This window comes from Corapipo altera, unplaced genomic scaffold (genome assembly GCF_003945725.1).
Source record: "Corapipo altera isolate COAL_440 unplaced genomic scaffold, ASM394572v1 2c, whole genome shotgun sequence".
In the NCBI taxonomy this organism is placed as follows: domain Eukaryota; kingdom Metazoa; phylum Chordata; class Aves; order Passeriformes; family Pipridae; genus Corapipo; species Corapipo altera.
The window spans coordinates 3,114,670-3,133,660 of NW_020884923.1; the positions used below are offsets into that span (position 1 = coordinate 3,114,670).

The 18,991-nt window shown below is 34.3% G+C and overlaps 1 protein-coding gene across 8 annotated transcripts in view; it reads left to right on the forward strand.

The window, feature by feature from the left end:
- Window positions 1–18,991, forward strand: part of RYR2 (ryanodine receptor 2) — a 381,847-nt gene that overhangs the window by 211,296 nt on the left and 151,560 nt on the right. For all 8 annotated transcript variants that reach the window (XM_027657258.1, XM_027657254.1, XM_027657259.1 and 5 more), the window contains 7 exons: window positions 267–508; window positions 3,817–4,009; window positions 5,552–5,768; window positions 5,983–6,087; window positions 9,437–9,540; window positions 13,680–13,763; window positions 15,266–15,425. In XM_027657258.1, the coding sequence (XP_027513059.1) occupies window positions 267–508; window positions 3,817–4,009; window positions 5,552–5,768; window positions 5,983–6,087; window positions 9,437–9,540; window positions 13,680–13,763; window positions 15,266–15,425 (1,105 nt within the window). The remainder of the gene's footprint in view (window positions 1–266; window positions 509–3,816; window positions 4,010–5,551; window positions 5,769–5,982; window positions 6,088–9,436; window positions 9,541–13,679; window positions 13,764–15,265; window positions 15,426–18,991) is intronic.

The window sequence follows — 18,991 nt, forward strand, 5'->3', positions numbered from 1 at the left end:
CCCAACATTGGACACTTATAAGATTCAGTTAGACAGGGTGCTGGGCCATCTTGTCTTGACCATGCTTTTACCAAGAAAGGTTGGACCAGATGATACTTGAGGTCTTTTACAAACTGGTAATCTATGTGATTCTATGAAATAAAATTACTTCTGTTGTTTAATCACACAAAACAAGCTTGAAATTTGAGTTTAATAAAAAGTATACAGCAGTTCATCATGTCCTTGAGATAAGTTTTTAATAACCATTTTTATTCTTTCTGTTTAAGCATGCGACCCAACATCTTCTTGGGTATTAGTGAAGGCTCTGCCCAATACAGAAAATGGTACTATGAACTTATGGTGGACCATCTAGAGCCCTTTGTGACTGCAGAATCAACTCATCTACGAGTGGGCTGGGCTTCAACAGAAGGCTACTCACCCTATCCAGGGGGAGGAGCAGAATGGGGAGGAAATGGTGTTGGTGATGATTTATATTCCTATGGCTTTGATGGTCTCCATCTGTGGTCAGGTATTTTCTTGGGTATTTTGTTGTTGTTTATTCTTGTTTAAAGACTACAGTCTTGTTTGCAATCCCAGTGGATTTGTTTTCAACAGCAGCAAAGTGAATCAGCTGTTTCAACTGGTACTAGAAACATACAGAAACAGTACCCTATATCAAAATATTATTTAAATTGACATTGTGTATTGAAAAACTTGTTTTATACAAAGTAATACAAATAGACTAATAATTTATGTTTCAGCCTGGGACTTGTTTGTTTGTTTTTCATACCAACTATAAATATTTTATTTAAAACTTTCAAGCTGCAAAAAATGAAGTCTGACAGTCATCTGGATTTTTAGTTCGTATGTAGTAGTTTAAGAACATTTTGAGAAATTTAATTCACATGACTCTCCTTTTTTTTTTTTTCAAACCAGATTTTTAATGTGAGTCTTTAGGAGTTCAGAGATACTTTAGGTGTAAAGATTTTTAAGTATGTTATTTGCCATACATTTCGAAACAAGTTTTTTTTCTATAATAATGTTTTTATTTATGTACATAAAGACTGACTGATTATTTCCAGACTTGCAGAATCATATTCCTAGTTTGCATATGATTTATTTGGACAAGTATTCATCTTTAAAATGTTCTTGGCTTAGTGGATCTGTTTGTTAAAAGTAATTTCTTCACACAAATTTTAGTGTTAGAGAAAGCTGAACTGAGTATCTGTATTTACTGTTGATTCTACAGATACCTTATTCTCTCTTCAAATTGTGTTAGCTCAGCAAAATCAGAATAATAAGAATCATAACTTGTTCTCTTAATCTTTTTCACGTGATTTAACTTTTGTGAAAAGATTCCTAGATGTCATTTAGAATGGGTAGTTCTAGAGTTGGACAGTCCTGAACTTCTTGGAAGGAGATTTTACTGTGGTTTCACTTGCTGAGAAAAAAACTTTCCTTTTACTTTGAGAGATTATTGGGCAGTGGTGACCTGTAAAACTGACTGGAAAGTGAGTAAGGCTCATTGGATTGGCAATTCTTGCCACTTTGAAGGTATGAACAGGTTTTCTGAAGTGCCTTAGCAGACAAGAGAGAAAGTCAGCTGTATCATCCAAGATCTTTGAAGTTTTGAGGCATTGTGTCTTGATACTTGGAAAAGAATACAGTCTTACATTTCAAAAGAACTTTGCAATCAAAATAGCAATGGATTGTATTAATAAATAATAGCGTTTCGGCTGGAGTGGCATCTTAGGAAAGTAGCTGCCACTTTGCCTCTCATGTATAGTGAGAATTACTTTGGAACAATGATGTATAATTAATGGTATCATTAAAACTATGTCATAACTGAGTTTGACAGATAAAGTATTATTACAGAAGAACCAGAAAATAATGAGCTAACCAAACTAGCTCTTGTAGATAAGGTCACTTTTAGGTAGGAAACAAAAGATTGCTGAAAATCAAAACTATTTTTCAACTACATCAAACTTTTTATTCTGAAATGGTACAAACCAATAAATGAACAATTGTTTGTGGTTCTCAAGTCAATAATCCAGCCTAGACAAAGAAACCAGACAACCTTTTTATATGCAATTTTTGTATCTGTTGTGAATGTGGATTTGGCTGGTAGATTTGAACATATTTCTGTCTTCATTCTTAATTGGCACTATTATGTAACACATACCTCTCAAATTTGGAAGGACTTTAAGTGGCTGAATTTTGAAAATCATGACCTTTCTTTTGCTTCCAAGATCCCCGGCTGCATCTTGATAACTCTCTGCAATGGCATTTTAAGAATAACCTTAACATGACGCACCTACTGGGTTGATGAATAGAAGCAATAATTTCTGCCCCCAAATTTCTTTTCTGGACCAAGCGTGTATGAGAATCACATTTAATTTAAAATTGTTTCTTCAACCCTGCAATTACTTATCTGTTATGGAGAAGTGGAACTCTCCATAAAGTGAAACTCTCTGTAAAGTGGAACTTTAAAGCCTAAGGCCATAAAAGACACTTAGGTCATTTGGTCTGCTGTGTGTTCATCAGTGACCAGTATATATTTCTGTTAGCAGTCCCCCTTGCATTGATCTCCATAACCTATATTTGCCTAAATTTTAGTGCCTAAAAAGGCATCTAGTCTCAAGTAGAACACCTTAAAGAGATGAAATATCCACTCTTCATTGATAGGTCTTTAGAGTTTAGTTATCCCTACCATTAAATAAGTGTCCCTTTATGTGATTTATTGCAAACTAACCCTCAGCTATGATGTTTTCCTCTGGCAGTATTGTGAAGTCATTTTCCATATACGTATGGAGTATGGGAACTTATTTTTCCTCAGGGGTGGTGGTAGTGGTATGTGTATGAAAATTAATTTGTAGAATTATTGAGATTTTTATTATTTTTGCTTCTGTTAAAAACATATGCCATCTTCATCTTGGAAATGTAGTACAAGTTAAGTGCTTCATGTTTGCAAAGCTGGTCACCATAGGTAAAGAGTTACTGCTGTGTTCTTAGTACACATCATGGTTTTATCTCTTGCAAACAGTGCATAAGTTATTTTTGGAAATACGTGTAGAGATGTTTTCATACAACTTAGATGCTTTTCCATAAATTCTTTTATTGTATATGGCAGTAAAGTTCAGAGACTATCATTCTATTTCTGAATGCTATAACTTATTTCTCTTGGAAAGCAGGTGTACTTGTGTAAATGTAATTTGATGCAAGGTAGAATAATCCTTTAGAATTCATATAACACTTATTAAAAATGCATATATTACTGAATATATATACCTCTTTGCATATGGCATAAAAATATTGATTTGTGGTTTGATTATGAAACTGAGTAGTATCTTATGAAAGTTAGCAGGAGTACCATGACGTGGCTGTTAATAACTGGGAGTACCTAACTTTTCCTAAATAATTCAAAGTAAGGTAGTTGTCTTTACCATGAATAATGGAGCATTCTTTAGTAAAGTATGCTAGGTTTCATATTAAATATTAATGGTTGTTTTCAGTTTTCTCTTCTATAATGTAAGGAATAGAATATAGTTTTTTGGGGTTTTTTGACTGTTTATATGGGTATCAGTAATTATTTTCACTTACCTTAAATATAATGTAATTGAATTATTTATGATTAAAATAGCTGTGTTGTTATGGTTGTAGGCTGCTATTCACTGTATTGCAAACTTAAAATCAGGTCTTGGATGTCATAGGTTAGATATTTGTGTATTAATGTGTTTGTGCTTTATAGCTGTGTTTTCTTTCTCTTTTATTAGGCTGCTGTGAAAACCTGTGCAATTTCCATAAGTTTCACCAAATGTGTCTCCTTTATTTCCATAGGTTGTGTAGCACGAACAGTAAATTCTCCCAACCAACATCTGTTGAGAACTGATGATGTTATTAGCTGCTGTTTGGATCTAAGTGCCCCCAGCATTTCTTTCCGAATAAATGGTCAGCCAGTTCAAGGAATGTTTGAAAACTTCAACATAGATGGCCTCTTCTTCCCAGTTGTCAGCTTCTCTGCAGGAATAAAGTTAGCATCCTGTGTAGTTGTTTTTTGTGTGTTTTTTTTTCCCCCCAATTTGTTTTTGGTTTGTTTTTTTTTTTTTCTATATATGAGAATATGCTGAATATTTCCCTGGCTGCCTGCTCTTATTTCCCTTTCTGACATCTGCTTTTCTGGCGAAGTTCCACTTCTTGGGGTAGTGAGAGCTACAAAGAAGTCCTGAAGAGATAGTGCATCTGTTGTTTTTCAGTACACCAGTGTATTAAGCTTAATGATTTCTTTGCTGACGCATTGCTACACATTCACTCCAGGACAGCATCCTTCATCAGCCTTTGATATTAAGAATATATTTTTCCTAACTCACTTCCTATGAGGTAGTAACTATTATTTAAAGAGGCACTATCTGCACTTACCTTAAGAAATGGTGGTCATACACTTCCTTTACAGCAGGATGAGTTAATATAAATTCAGTCAATATGTACTGGTTTTCTATAAAATTTCAAGTCACACTTGAGATGCCAGAATTCTGCTTCCATGTATTGAACAGTTTGAGACTATGATATTAAAAAAGATTGTGTGGTGTTCCAGCGGGGCGGGGAGAACAACATTAGCAGGGCTGGCAAAGGTAAAGGCTGAAAGCTAATTTCGGTTGGAGGCAGAACAATGCTCTGAGAGGGTTCATTCAAAGAATCCCTCAGAAGCTAAGAGCTATCACATAGTGGGCACAACCTGCCTTTTGTTCCAGATGGAAAATACACTTATTTAGACTTTGCCTTGGATAGTACAGGAGGTAGAATGTGGTGAAACTATAGATGCGCATGCTGCAAAATGCAAAGCTGTAAACCTGCATGCTTTATTTCTGTCACGAGAGAAATATTTTTGACAGACATTATTTGTGTGCTGCATACAGTTTTTGAGTATGTTTTGGTATAGCATTAACAACGATCTTGTAAGATAGTAAACAGAAAAGAGGCAAAACTATTCTGTGTTCAAGGTAGGTTTTTGGGTGTTTTTTGGTTCCTTCTGTATGGCAATGTTCTAGGACGATTTTTCAGTATTATGTCATTGCTATGTCATTTTGGTATTATGTCATTGCTGCAGCATTATTACCTCACTGAATGAATTTTTCAGTAACAAAAGACCGTAAAAAAAATTCACCATTTTTCAATGAATAAAAGAGTACTTTCCCCTGGCTTTCTATGAGTATGACAAATATAAGTTTTAGGGAAGGAAGTACAGGAGTTTTTGTATTGTCTCCTAAGGATTTAGGATTTTGTGAGAGAAAAGTAAGAACAATGGGGTTTTTAGGCTCATTTCTCAAATGAGAGAAAATGGAGAGTTGCTAATGGAGGAAGTTCAGAGGTACTTGGTTGATTACTCTGGTTTATAATCCCTGCCTTCTGAGACTCAAAAGGCTGCTGCTTACCTCATAGGTGTGCTAAGTAAACAGATTATTCTCTCTCTCAGTGCCTTGTTTTGGTCTCACGATTTTGGTCTCACGATTTTGGTCTCACGATTTGGTCTCACCAGGGGTTTCTTGGTAATCTAAAGTAGCTCTGATGTTTACAGGGTACGTTTCTTGCTTGGAGGTCGCCATGGAGAGTTCAAGTTCCTTCCTCCACCTGGATATGCCCCTTGCTTTGAAGCTGTCCTACCAAAAGAGAAACTGAAAGTGGAGCATAGTCGAGAATACAAACAAGATCGTAGCTATACAAGAGACCTGCTGGGTCCCACTGTCTCTCTGTCACAAGCAGCTTTCACTCCAGTTCCTGTAGATACTAGCCAGGTATGGAAACGGAAAGATTTCATTTTCTTCTTAAAACACATATTGTAGGACTGTATTACTTCACATTTGATTGAATTTGCAACTTGTCTCAAACTTGGTTTTTTATTGGGATTTGTTGAGAGATCTGGTTTGTACAAAGTTTGTTCTGTTATAAAAGTTTGGGTGATATATCAAGTAACTTATTTGTCATAGCCTCTTTCTCTCTTTTCTCTAGATTGTTTTGCCTCCCCACTTGGAAAGGATTAGAGAAAAATTAGCAGAGAACATTCATGAACTTTGGGTTATGAATAAGATTGAACTTGGCTGGCAGTATGGACCAGTATGTACCTTCAAAATTAATTTTCTGTTAATTGCATAGTATTATTCAGCATGCTAGTTTAAATGTGCTAATGGGACTGCATTTTTTTATCGTCCTCCCAAAATTACTAAGATTTTAGATACCTTCACACCAGAAGCAGGTGGAAACAAACAGTGCTTGTGTGTTTTTGAACCAGAATTTTGGTGCTAAATCTGTTTGGTGCTGCAATTTTCAGCCAGTCTGTCAGCACAGAAAGCACATGGTGGGTGCAACAATAATTCAGTTGCCTGATGGAGTAAGCCAGTGAAAGCAGTTATTCTTCATTCTCTTCACATGTGCTGACTGATATAGCTCTTTCAGAAATCCCAAATTTATTTTTCATGAAAAATAAGTATTGCCTATAGCAAATTTCATTAAACCTGCTTTTCTCCTGCCTTCTCTCCACTTCTTCAGTCTCATGTCTGTATTAGGTGCTCCAAATAACTATTATCTCTTTTCTACTTTCATGGAGTATGAAAAAAAATTCTTTTTGAAGTTAATCAATAAAAAAGTATCCGAGCTTGTAATTTGGATCCCAAATGCTGGTGTTTATGAAGAAATTGCTGTGAAGGGTATATAGAAACATACGTCAGGTACCAGATAAAAGTGTAAAAACATATGTAATCCATGTTTGTTACAAAAAAGATTTTGGTCTTTAGAGGAGTTCAGGTTACAGATTTAATGTAACTGGACATAGTTATTATATTTGGTGTGGCAAATAAAATATTTAAATAACAGAGAATTTCTTTAGATTTTGTTGTTGTTCTTGATACCCCACCAAATCAAACACAACCCCCCAGTTAAATTAGCATGTCAAAACATTTTAATTTTGTGAAGCAGTCTGCAGAAATTCTTAGTGTACCATTACTTACCAGTGAGAATCTTAATGTACAGTTGAACACTATTTAAACAATATATAATATGTATCAAGTTAGGCAGCAATAAATTTAGTTATATTTGGAATAAAAATAGGTGCTAAATCTTATAAATTTTCTAGCTTTCTCTCTCTAGAGGTAGTGTTCTGTGATAGGATATGCTCACTTTGGGAATGTGGCAAAGTATATGCTGATCATCTTCTGGAGATTGACTCCTTAATCATATTGGTTTTGCACAGATGATTTCATCAGTTTAAGCCACTGTGGTCAATTCTAGTTATCTGAATGGATGCACTGCAGTTACTGAGTATTGAGGGGAGGCATGGAACAGATATTAGCTGGTTTAGATGCACACGAGTCATCTAATCTTAGTAAGATTTGGTCTTTTTAATTCAGAGCAAGATGCACTATATATAGTAGTTAGTGGTGTTTTTTCACTCAGTCAAAAAGTTTAGAGGCTGAAAGACAGACAATCTATAAATTTAAATGGTCCTCCATATTATTAAAAAAATCTGCTGTAGATTTTACATTTTATAGTTTACATTTGATATTCTCTTCTACATATATGTTTTATCAGATCTGTATGTAGTATCACCAAAGTGATACCTCATATTGCATATGATATTACTGCCGCATTCTACTCATGTAACAAAGTAAAACAGCAAACTAATTTAGCAAAATTTAGGTCTTCCTTTACTGACTTCCTTATAAGGTTGAATATGTGTGTTACCTATTGAAATCATCAAATGCATCTGCATATCTTTATTTCTGTTAAACATCTCTGTATATTTAAAACCGTTGACAAAAATAAAGAACTGATAGGTGTCATGAGTTCTGCAACTAATATAAAGTATTTGCAAGGCAGTAAATTTTTACGTTGTACTCAGAAAAAAAAAAAGTGATGGAAAGGCAACCTGCAAATTATGTTTACTGTATAATAGAATTATTATACATTGTTGCTGTAGAGCAAAAAGAGTGTCACTAGGGGAATGAATTAACATTGGAATTCTGAGGAAAACACCTGCCATCCAATGCTTAAATTAGCCGTACACAGCTCAGAGACTATACTGAATTTTTATTAATGCAGAGTACTGTAGATCTTAGAAAGAACTCTGGAAATAAACATTTTCAGTGTCCACTAAAAGATATTTCTCATTTTAGCTTCTAATGATTTTGATCAAGTAGCTTGACAGTTGAATTGCCTGTATTGTCTGTCCAAAGAACATTAATCCCATCAAAGGAATATAAATATCCCCTAGAGATTGTAAATATTTTTCAATCTAAAATATAAACAAATGGCAGTTGTTCAATTTGAGAATTATTATGTGCTTTAGATCAAAATGCAAAAAATATGTTACTCAGAAATATTATGGAGAAATGTGATTTTTTTTCATGAGATTGAATAAACCACATTGATTAATGGGGTTAAGAACAGTTTGGAAAAAGTATGACAGTTAGGCTTCTACCTCAACTGTTAACACTCAATTTTCCAGCAGAATTATCTGATTGATCCAAAGTCAATAACGCTATTTTTCAATAACTTCCACTTTGCGGCTTTAAAGATTATTATAAATGATGAGCTTATGGTCCATCAAACATAGACAAAAAAGTGTTATAATATATGGTTTAAAAAGTCACATCAACTGAGCAAATGTTAATGCTTTCATTGGGGTCTTTTAGCTAATATTTTCAAACTAATGTTTTTTTATCAAGCACCTGTAGATTTTGTGGACTGAATTCTAGCACAAGATGCTAAGTTGACAGCAACAGTGTTTAGTTATCCCAGCCTCCTAGGTTCCTTTCCTGATTCTGGGCAGTAATAGACTAAAACTGTGTAGAAATAGTGCAGGTGAAAAATGTTTTTGATCAAATTTTTAAGTTAATAAAATGTAGGATTTTGTATATTATAGTCTGTATGGCTCTGCTATACAGTAAAAGGAAATTCGCCTTCCACTCATGTGACTGCTGAACAGTCACATTCTGCTTGTATGATACTGGACGTGACTTAGAAAGAAACATTTTCTGAATTAAGGGATAGGGAATATTTATCTTTTATATAGTTATTTTCATTAAGGATTTAAGTACTATTTGTATCAACATATTTATATAAATTGGATGTAAAATTTTTCAAATATGAGGCTGAAGATGAGATTTTATGACTGTATGTTCAAAGCATAGATTGCACTGTTCTTGAGCTTTACATATTTGCTCTGAACATCCCTATGATAACATGTACAAATTAACACTTATTTGAGATCTGCAAATCTGAAGTTTATTTGCAAATGCAAATTTTGCCTTGCTTGAACAGAATGATCATGCTCTGAGAATACAGAATACTTTCTGTTTTGAAGTGTTGTTCAGTTTGAGTAATTCTGACAGGATCAGCTTTAATTACTTTGTGGATTGGACTGTTTTTACATTTTTACATTAAGCTTATTTCTTTACTTTTTTTTCAGATTAGAGATGACAACAAAAGACAACACCCATGCCTAGTGGAGTTCTCCAAATTGCCTGAGCAGGAAAGAAATTATAACTTGCAAATGTCACTTGAAACACTGAAGTAAGTTGCTAACATTTTTGAAGTTTATAGTTAAAATTTTCTAAGATACAGTTTCCAGAATTAAAATTTGACATGTAGTTGAGGGCAATAATATGAAAATGAAGGAGTGAGATACATTAATGAGTAATGTATTTGGCACTGAAAATGGCTTTGATAGTCTTTTTACTATCTATGAAATTTTAGAATTATTGTGGTAATGCTGGTTATGAAATGGCAGAAACTCAGTTTTCATGTAGTTTTGAGGAAAGAAACAGACCCAAGCTTTGAAAAAAATCTGCTTCTTATTTGGTTTAATTCAATTTCGTTTAATTTCTTTTAATTTTCTTTTTTGATAAAGCACACTTTGACACTCAATAGATATTTTTTTGGATTTGACTAATGACGAACTTTACTTCAGGACACTTGACTAATAGTTCTGTGTTATCTCTGCATACTGCCACAGAACAGACAGTAGTAGGCATTCCCTCCTTTTGTGGATGAGCAGTTAGATATGTGAATGTTGTAGAAGCTCTCCAGTTGGAATGCTAGAAAATTTCAGGGGGATGTTAAAGGGTTTGTTCAAGTTATATAGTTATCTGTCTCACAGAGATACAGTTCTTCACCTCAGCTTTGTCAATCAAGCAGGTGCAAGTTCTTACTTTACTGTGAATACATTGAAAAATCTGTAATTGTTAAGTAATTTCTTCCATATGTAGCATTGCATGTAGCCAACCTGTTAAAATATTTCTCAAGCTGATAAATGCTCTGTGGTGTATGTGGTTCTCAAGTCACTAATTTTTGAAATCTATTCTTTTATCTCTTATTAAAAGATAGTTGTTTTTTCCTGCTCATAGAGTTTACAAAAATGAGCATCTGCAGGTGATATTAATTTTCTGTGAATATTTGTCCTATATTAATTAAGTATTTACCATGTAAACTGATGGTACAATAGAGTGTTTACACTCATAATATAAGGACTTTATGTCCTCATAGTAGAAAGTTGGGTAGAACACACCTCCTACACTTGCAGATTTCTTCTCAGGTCAGCTTCTCTGCACTATTAACTGACCCACCATTTCCGCAGTAAATAAATTACTTGGTGAAAAACATGTTTATGATCCTAAGTGTTAAACAGTTTCTGGAGGGATATTTTGGCATTATTTGGAGATAAAGCATTTGTAGATAAATTGAACTGGAAGCAAGAAAATAAGTTCATATTTGTCTTCAGCTAGATATTAGAATTTCAAGGAATGTTTTTGAGACTCTTGTCAGCACAGCAGTGTGCTAAGAATTCAGGATACATTATTCCTTTCTATTTTATGAAACTACAAAAGATAATGTCATTAACTTTCCTTATAGTTGGATCTTTTCCTAGAATAATCTATATAATATGACTCAGGCATCAGAAAAATCCTGCTCTCGTAATTAAATGCACACTTCTCATGTTTCACTAAGTATTAAACAAATTTTATGAGTCCTTACATGAGTTCAGGACCAGGGCTTTTCTAATCTAACCCTGGTAAAAAAAAATTATTTTATAAACATATAAACTATGGATAACTTTTATTTTAGTAATTTTATTACTCTAGAAAGAGCCTTTTCATTAAATGGATAATATCCAAAATAGAAAACATTCAGTTTTTCTATGGCTTTCAAAATTTGTATGCTTACTGAGCTCAGTCTTCATTACATTCTTCTATTATTCCTTGTTTTCTGAAATACACATTTCTAATTTTGTAATATCATGTTATATTTATCACGTAGACATCTGTTGTTTCGTGACTAGAATAGAAGTTTCTTGCCCAGGTTATTTCTGCAAGTTTGGAAAGGTGGAAAAATTAGCACACTAATCAGTTCTAGGTGATCTAAACTGTGATATCTCGAATTGTAAGCTGTCTTGACTTACTGGATGCTTCTAATCTACTAGCTGTAAACCTCAATGAGTGCAAAAAGGGGAAGAAGGAAAGAAAATGTTCTTTTAAAACTTCCCCTAAAAATTTTCTTTACAATTTGCATCAAAGCTGCCTACTGCATACTTGAAATACTTGCAAGACATTGAGAATTACTCTGACTGTGATTGTGTTTTCTTTGTTGATTTGTTGCCAGCTTTGCTGCCAGCTTTGCTACCAGCTTTACTAGATGAGAGAGTCAGAAACCAAGGAAGTTCTGAGTCATATTATCCAATATGACAGTTCTTTTCAATATATTTGGATCTGTGTTTATTTTTCAATATGATTGACTATTTTATGAACTATAAAAATGATACACTGTAGGAAATGTCAAGATTCAGGAAAGAGTTGCCTCTGAAAATGTCATGGGATTTAAAATATGCTTCCTCATACTGTTTCTGCGCATTCTTCTACATATTTTGTAGTTTGGTCTTGTACATTTTTTTGTTTTCATGGCTCATTATTTTGTGATTGACTTTCCCATGTCAGTGTACTCAGTTTTATGTGAGAATTGCATGTATCAGTGTGATGATGAGAGCAGCATTCAGATGCTTTTAGTTTTCTTGTTTAGGTTTGAAGTGCTTTAGTGGTCTTTCAGGATCTGTCAGTATGGTATGTCCTTTTATCCTCCTGTACCACTCTGATATGCATTTGTTTTATTTGGGTAGAGATAATGTAGTATCCAAATTCGTGGCTTACATTACAAGAAAATTAGGCTTACCAGAGGTTAGCTCCTCTATATTGTTAGATATGTTTCTCTTATTTATGCTGGTGATAGCTGCATACAAATCATATACTATTTATACCAGCTGAAATTTAGCTGCATGGTGTGCAGATGGTGTGTTTTGCCAGAGGTAGCCACTGCATATTGATTTCCTCATTTCTGATTTTACTGTTTAATTTTAAATCAGGTTCACAATTCATAACACTAGGATTTACTTCATGTAGCTAGCACTAAAAATATACTGTAAGAATCTCCTTGAAACATGCAATTCATCTGCCAAGAGAAATAATGTTAGAGTGGTATTTATGCTCTTTTTTTCTCCAGTCAGTTCAAGAGCAGTAAACATGGTTAAAGCAAGACTAGAAAATACTGTTTTAGCTAGTGATGAGAACAAATACAAGCCTTGTTTTCCACCTTTCTTCCACTTTGAGGAAATTGGAAATGAAGTCCAAGGTGTTGAAATTTGCGATTTCTTCTGTGTAATCAGTTTCAACCTTTAGATTTTGAGAAAATTCTCATCTGACTTGAAAGTGGTCTCTGACTTTTGTCTAGGATTTCTTTTCATTTCAATGTCAATATTTTAGTAACACAGCTGGCTAAAGAAACTAAGACTTTAATACCCAGTATTGAATATAATGCAGGATTAAATAACTGATGATATACAGATCAAATTCTGAAGACAAATGAGACTTAAAATTTATACTGCTGAAGAGTGTGACTGTAAGGAAAGGAAGAAGTCTGAAGTAATCAGAAACCCAATTAATACTGTCAACCCTGTTCAAAAGTTATGTAGAGAGTGTTGGTTTTCTGAAGTGAACTGCATCTGGCAGAATCAGACCAGGGTGGACTGCCTGGCTCAGTGGCTCTATGACACAAGCCTTGTGGTACATGACACACTGTGTCTAGCTTGAATAAGATGCCAGTTCAGGGCTAATGCTTATCATGCATTCTGCTGTCAGTCTTCTCTTCAGTAGCGTATCCTAAAAAAATCCAGATCCAACTGAAATCTCTGAATAATAGCCTCTCTTGATAAAGAAAGCACATTCTAAGAATAACAAATGACATTTTCTTCCTTTTTTCTTTTCATCAACTGTGATGTAAATAACATAACATAAAAAGATTTGGATATGAAGTGATATGAATGAGTATGTAAACAGTATGAATAAGTATATAAAGCAGAAATAATATATCAAGGGCAGGGAATCTTTGAACTGATGCCTCATATAGATGAAGTAGACTGTATCACAGTTCCATTTTAAAGTAGCCTCCCCATATTTTTATTCAAATTTTTTAGGAACATCTTGTGGCGTTTACTTAACACTATCAGAAAGCTTATTACATATACAAAAAGGCTGGTGTTGATCTTTCCGTATTGTATTGTAGTAATTTCTATTGGTCTTTTTTGTGGTATAGTGCCATTTATATTCACAGCAGAAACTCTAAATATATAAACATTGGCACTAATTTTTCCGATTTCTGTGTCCTAGAACCCTACTGGCATTAGGCTGCCATGTTGGAATTGCTGATGAACATGCTGAAGAAAAAGTGAAAAAAATGAAACTTCCAAAGAAGTAAGTTGAAATTCAAATGCATCTTTTTGTTAGGCAGTGTGAGTTAAGCGAACACACATTTAACAATTTGATATTTATAATGCTAGTTTTATCTTGGGCATACATTTTTGTGTATGAATTTTCTGAAATTCTCACACACCTTCATCCACAGCTTTTCTTTTAGATATTTGTGACCTGATGTGTAGACAAATTTTAGTTTTTTTGTAATTCATTGAAATGTCTGACATTCATTGTTATATATTTATTTTATATATGGAGTGTACCACAGAGACTTTATAAAGAATTTTTACAGCAAATTTGTCAATATATTTAACTGTGCTGAAAATATTTGAACGTAACCCATTGAAAGTCCTTGAATGGCCATGACTTGAAGTGGAGAGAACTCATACAACTGCCTGACTTCTTTTCCCAAGCAATCAATTGGCAACAGCGTTGGTAGGACTGGGCTCAGGCTGGTATGGTATAGAGGTCTCCACTACCACAGATCTAAAAGCAGCTCTCATGGCTCAGCCAAGGTGCCCTGGCCTCTTCCTTAGCACCAGTGCATCCCCCCCCAGGTTAGGAATGAAGAATTTGGGAACTTGAACACAGTTGAAATAATGGAACTGTATTTGTATATGCATATGATCTGTGGCCTCCCCCCCACCAGTGCCTGGGCACAAGTGTTACCCAGTACAGCCCCTGTCTGTCTTCCCCAAACACTTTTCTCTTCTTGCTCCTCTTCCCCTGTGTGTTCCCTCATCACCTGAGCTAAGGGAGGTCATGTCCACCACCACAGTGGTGCTGCATAGTGTCATAGGTTTTTGTTGTAAATTTATTAAGTCCTGTTGTGCTGCATCTGTCACCATATGCTTTACGTCCTTTATTGAAGAAGATTTGGTCATAAGTAAAGTAGGAGATTTCTGTAACTAATTGGATGGGAACAAGTTCATAAAAGTAGCATCCCTAGGAGTGCTAAAAAAAGTGAGAAAGTGCATTTATTTTCTTAAGTCATGCTTTAAACATGCTTTATGGTTTGAATGATAGTTAAGGTATGAAGTATTATAAAGACATACTTTTATTATATGGACTTCATAAGTGATCTTGAATAAGCCATTTGACCTGCTCTGTCTCTCACATCCCTATGTGTAATAGGAAGAATATATTTTCTTGCTTCAGTAGGAAATAGAAAAATTTTAATAAGTATTGTGAACTACTCAGAGGTAACAACAACAGTGTTAATATAAGCATTTGATAAGCAACATCTTAATCTACTATTTTGAATATGTGGAAGTACTAAAACACTTTAAAAACATTTTTAGTTCAGACTATTTTGGGTAGCTTTCATTACCAGTTACTTCATCCCCTCAAGATGCACATCAGTGAATCTTTATTTTCAAAGGTATATATCATATTTATGTAGATATGTTGAGTAGATGTTACAGATGTTATATTTATTTCCTTTGTGGTTTCTTTTTTTTTCTTATTGAAAAGTAACTGCAAGTTCTGTTCTTTTTCAACAGCTATCAGTTGTTAAGTGGATATAAACCAGCACCCATGGATTTGAGTTTTATCAAACTGACTCCCTCTCAAGAAGCTATGGTGGATAAACTAGCAGAGAATGCTCACAATGTGTGGGCAAGGGACCGTATAAGGCAGGGGTGGACATACGGTATCCAGCAGGTAAGTGCTGACTTCAGACGCTTGAAAAAGCACTTATCTATTGACATATTTCACAGTAAAATGGAAATAATGGGGATACACAATCAGGAAGAAACAACTAATTAATGTATGTCAGTCAAAGAAAACACAAAAACATACTTGAAGAAATACTGCTAAATCTTCTGGAGTATGAGACTCTTTTAAAAGCAGTATTAAAAAAACTTGGTGGTATGTTCTTATATGCTGTCTAGATTTCAGAGTGAGAAAATTGCATACAGGAAGCTAATGTGCTCTAGTGTATTAGGAAATGTAAACATTGACTTTCACTAGGGTCATCATTTAAAGGTTTGCAGTCCTTGGAATTGAATAATTTTGTTTATCCAGGAAAATCAGCATGTAAACTTCTAGTAATTTTGCTAATATGTTTTATTTCTGGCAGAGACAGTGTTTATCTGAGAACAGTTAAGTGAGTCTCAAAGTTTCAGTCCTACTTTAGTTGTTTTGTTTCAGTGAATAGAAATATTATGTGGTAGGTATCATAATGTGTTAACAAGAGAGGGGAGTAAGAACGAAGCGTGGATAGATTGTTAAAACTCAGGTTCTTTGGTTTCTTTAAAAAAAAAAACCAACCAAAAAAGTCAATTTGGTATACAATGAACCTAATTTAGCATTCTTCAAAACAGTTACTACATCAGTTTTCCCTTTAGAGTCTTATTTTCTATTCTTTTTGTGACTGTGAATTTTATATACAGAAAGGTTTCTTCACTTCCATTAATAAATGTGTGGTAGCATATCACAGTGAAAATTTAGGCTTGGGAAAAAAAAAGACTTTTCATGGTTTTGCACTGAGCATAAAAGCTCACTATTTTTGCAAAAATGAGAAACGGTTGTTTTATGGGTACATACCCTTTTCTGTCTACAAACAGTGGTTTTGTTTTTGGCAAAAATTTGAGTTATACATTTCAGTGCCGCTCATGTCATATTTTGTTTTTCTACAGGACCAAAACTAGTTCTATTTGCAAAACTTTTGTATAAAAAAATAAATTAATCTGGTTATATATATATTAAGATAGCCACTAATTTCACTTCACCATGTAATGACAAAGTACATTTCTGTGACAAAATAGATGCTGCTTATATGCATTTCAACATCATCCTCTGTAGTATCTTACTATAAAGCTGTCATTGTGTTACTGTATAAACTATTTAGGAAATATATGTTCTGTACTTGGATCTAGGCAGACAGTGAGCCAATTCTTGTGTTTGGAGACTGAAATGTATGTAATATTCCTGCTAGTTAAACACTGAAGATAATTCAGTGTTGGTGCAAACCCCTGCTTACCACAGGATTAAATTTTCCCATAGTGCTTACATCTTTAAGTAAGAGAAGGTGGCCCTTTGAAGTGCTGTTAATATTTCTCATAGAATATGAATCATAAAGGTTGGAAGTGATAATTTTCTGTTGTCAGGTAGGGGGAGCAGATTAATTCATTTTGAACTCACTGTTTCAATCCTGTGTTTATGGAGGCAGTGCACAATTCATTTCTAGAATGAAAAACTGTATGCTCAAAAGAAATATTTCTGATATATTAAACAATGCACTCAGTAATTTACAGTATGCCTCCCATATTTTTTATTCTTCCAGAAACCAATAATTTTCAATACGTGACCTTGCCAATCGGGAGATTTGAAATGAATGAAAGTTGGGAAATAGTTACAGCTTTGATAGAAACTTGACATAGCCCACAATTAAAATTAGTTTTGCACCAAAATTTGTTGGTTAAGATGAAGCTAAGAAGTTTCTGGAATCAAATGCATCTCTTAGCTAGTTACATTTCTAAGTAGCATTGGGAAAATTTAATCCCATGACTCATGTGTAGTGAATAAAGTTTCTTGAGGACAATCTAACCTACCCTGTGTATCTATGTATCTTTGAAAAAAAACACAAATAATTTTGCCACATTTATTGGAGTGAATTTGCAGCTAAATTATGTGTTTTCTGAATTAGTAAGATATTAAGTAGGAAAGGCAGTTAAATAATGATGTCAAAGACTTTTCCGAGTTTTACTGGGTTGGGAATGATAAATAAAAAATGGACCGAGAGTGGGTGGCAATGAAAAAGTTTTCCTTTACATCTACACAACATGTTTATTATACACTGTCTTTATATATGTTTTGGTGTACCTTTTGATGTAGAAGGCCCTGCATTTGAAGAGGTGTGATGTGATAGTCATAAATCATTAGTCTTATTATGGTTCTCAAAAGGCAGTGGAGTTGCTCCAGACCACAAACTTGGTTAAATAAAACTGAACAAAACCCCAAGAAACCCATTGATCAGACAAATCTGCTATGGGATATAACCTAAAATTAAACACTTCAGCGTAATGTCGGAAGAATGATAAAGTCTGTCTTATGTTCTCAGCGCTGTGCCTTGGGAAAGAGACTCAACATACTGTTGAATCTAAAATGTGACCCTGTGAAGTGGCAATTTTGAGGCTCACAGGGAAGGAAAAAGGACTCTGTGATCTACTCACTGAACAGCTCTCTGTATTTTATCTAGTGACTCTTAAAATACTGTCCTGAGGGGCAACCTTGAAACTCTAGCCTTGCCTAGACTTTCTTCCTAATTAATGCCCTTGTTGCTAGATGACAAAGTTCAATGGGAAAATTAAATCTGTGCTCACTTACTACAATTTATAGTCTAGTGTGAGAAAACTCATGGAAAATAGAGGTATAGTTTCAAACCCCTTAGTCTTGTAATTACTGAATGGTGCATTACCCGTTTTTCAAGAGTTTTTTTTAAAAATTGACCCCGTATCCTCAGAAGTATCTGACTGGACAAATAGGAGTTAGGTATCTAAATCCATTTTGGTGGCCAAGGACAAGCTGTTTTATAAAAAGATTATTGGAATGGGATTCCCTACTTAAATTTTTGGAAATTTTTTAAGCAGTCAGTGTGAATCATGCCCTGATTTTGACTACTTTGTCTAAGGCTCTTTCAGAGCCTTAGACAAATGCTTCTGCTCTAAATCTTGATTGGGTTTAGGTATATATGATAAATATTGTACTGTTCTTCCTTACAAAGACAAAGACAGTTATGGGCATTCAGAGAAGAGCCTGCAGTATTTAAAAGTTAAATACTTTTTAACTTTTAAGTTTAAATAAGTTTAAAAAGTTACGTGCCTATGAAGCTGATCATATTGGGAATTGGAAAGCCACTTAGTTGGGATTTTGCAGTATTGAGTGCTTATGCTTTAAACATCCAAGTATTTTTGTGTCTGATTCATCCAAACTGACTGAAAACTTTTGTGTGCTGGTGGGGAACTGTAGTGGTGCAGTGAACAGCGTCATAGTTATGCTTTCAATAGAGTATGACTGTTGGAGATGAACAAGAGCTCAGAAATATTCGTGACCTTCAGGAAGATCTGCAAGATCAGCAGTGTACTTTGCTCCCTTATTCTTGGCAGAAAAATTACATTAGTCTCATGTATGATTAAACAGGTAGATGATGGCCTTGAAAGCCTTGCTCCCGATAGTGTGTCCTGCAGAAGCTGTCATTCTCAAGTGCCAATGTTGATTTGATCTTA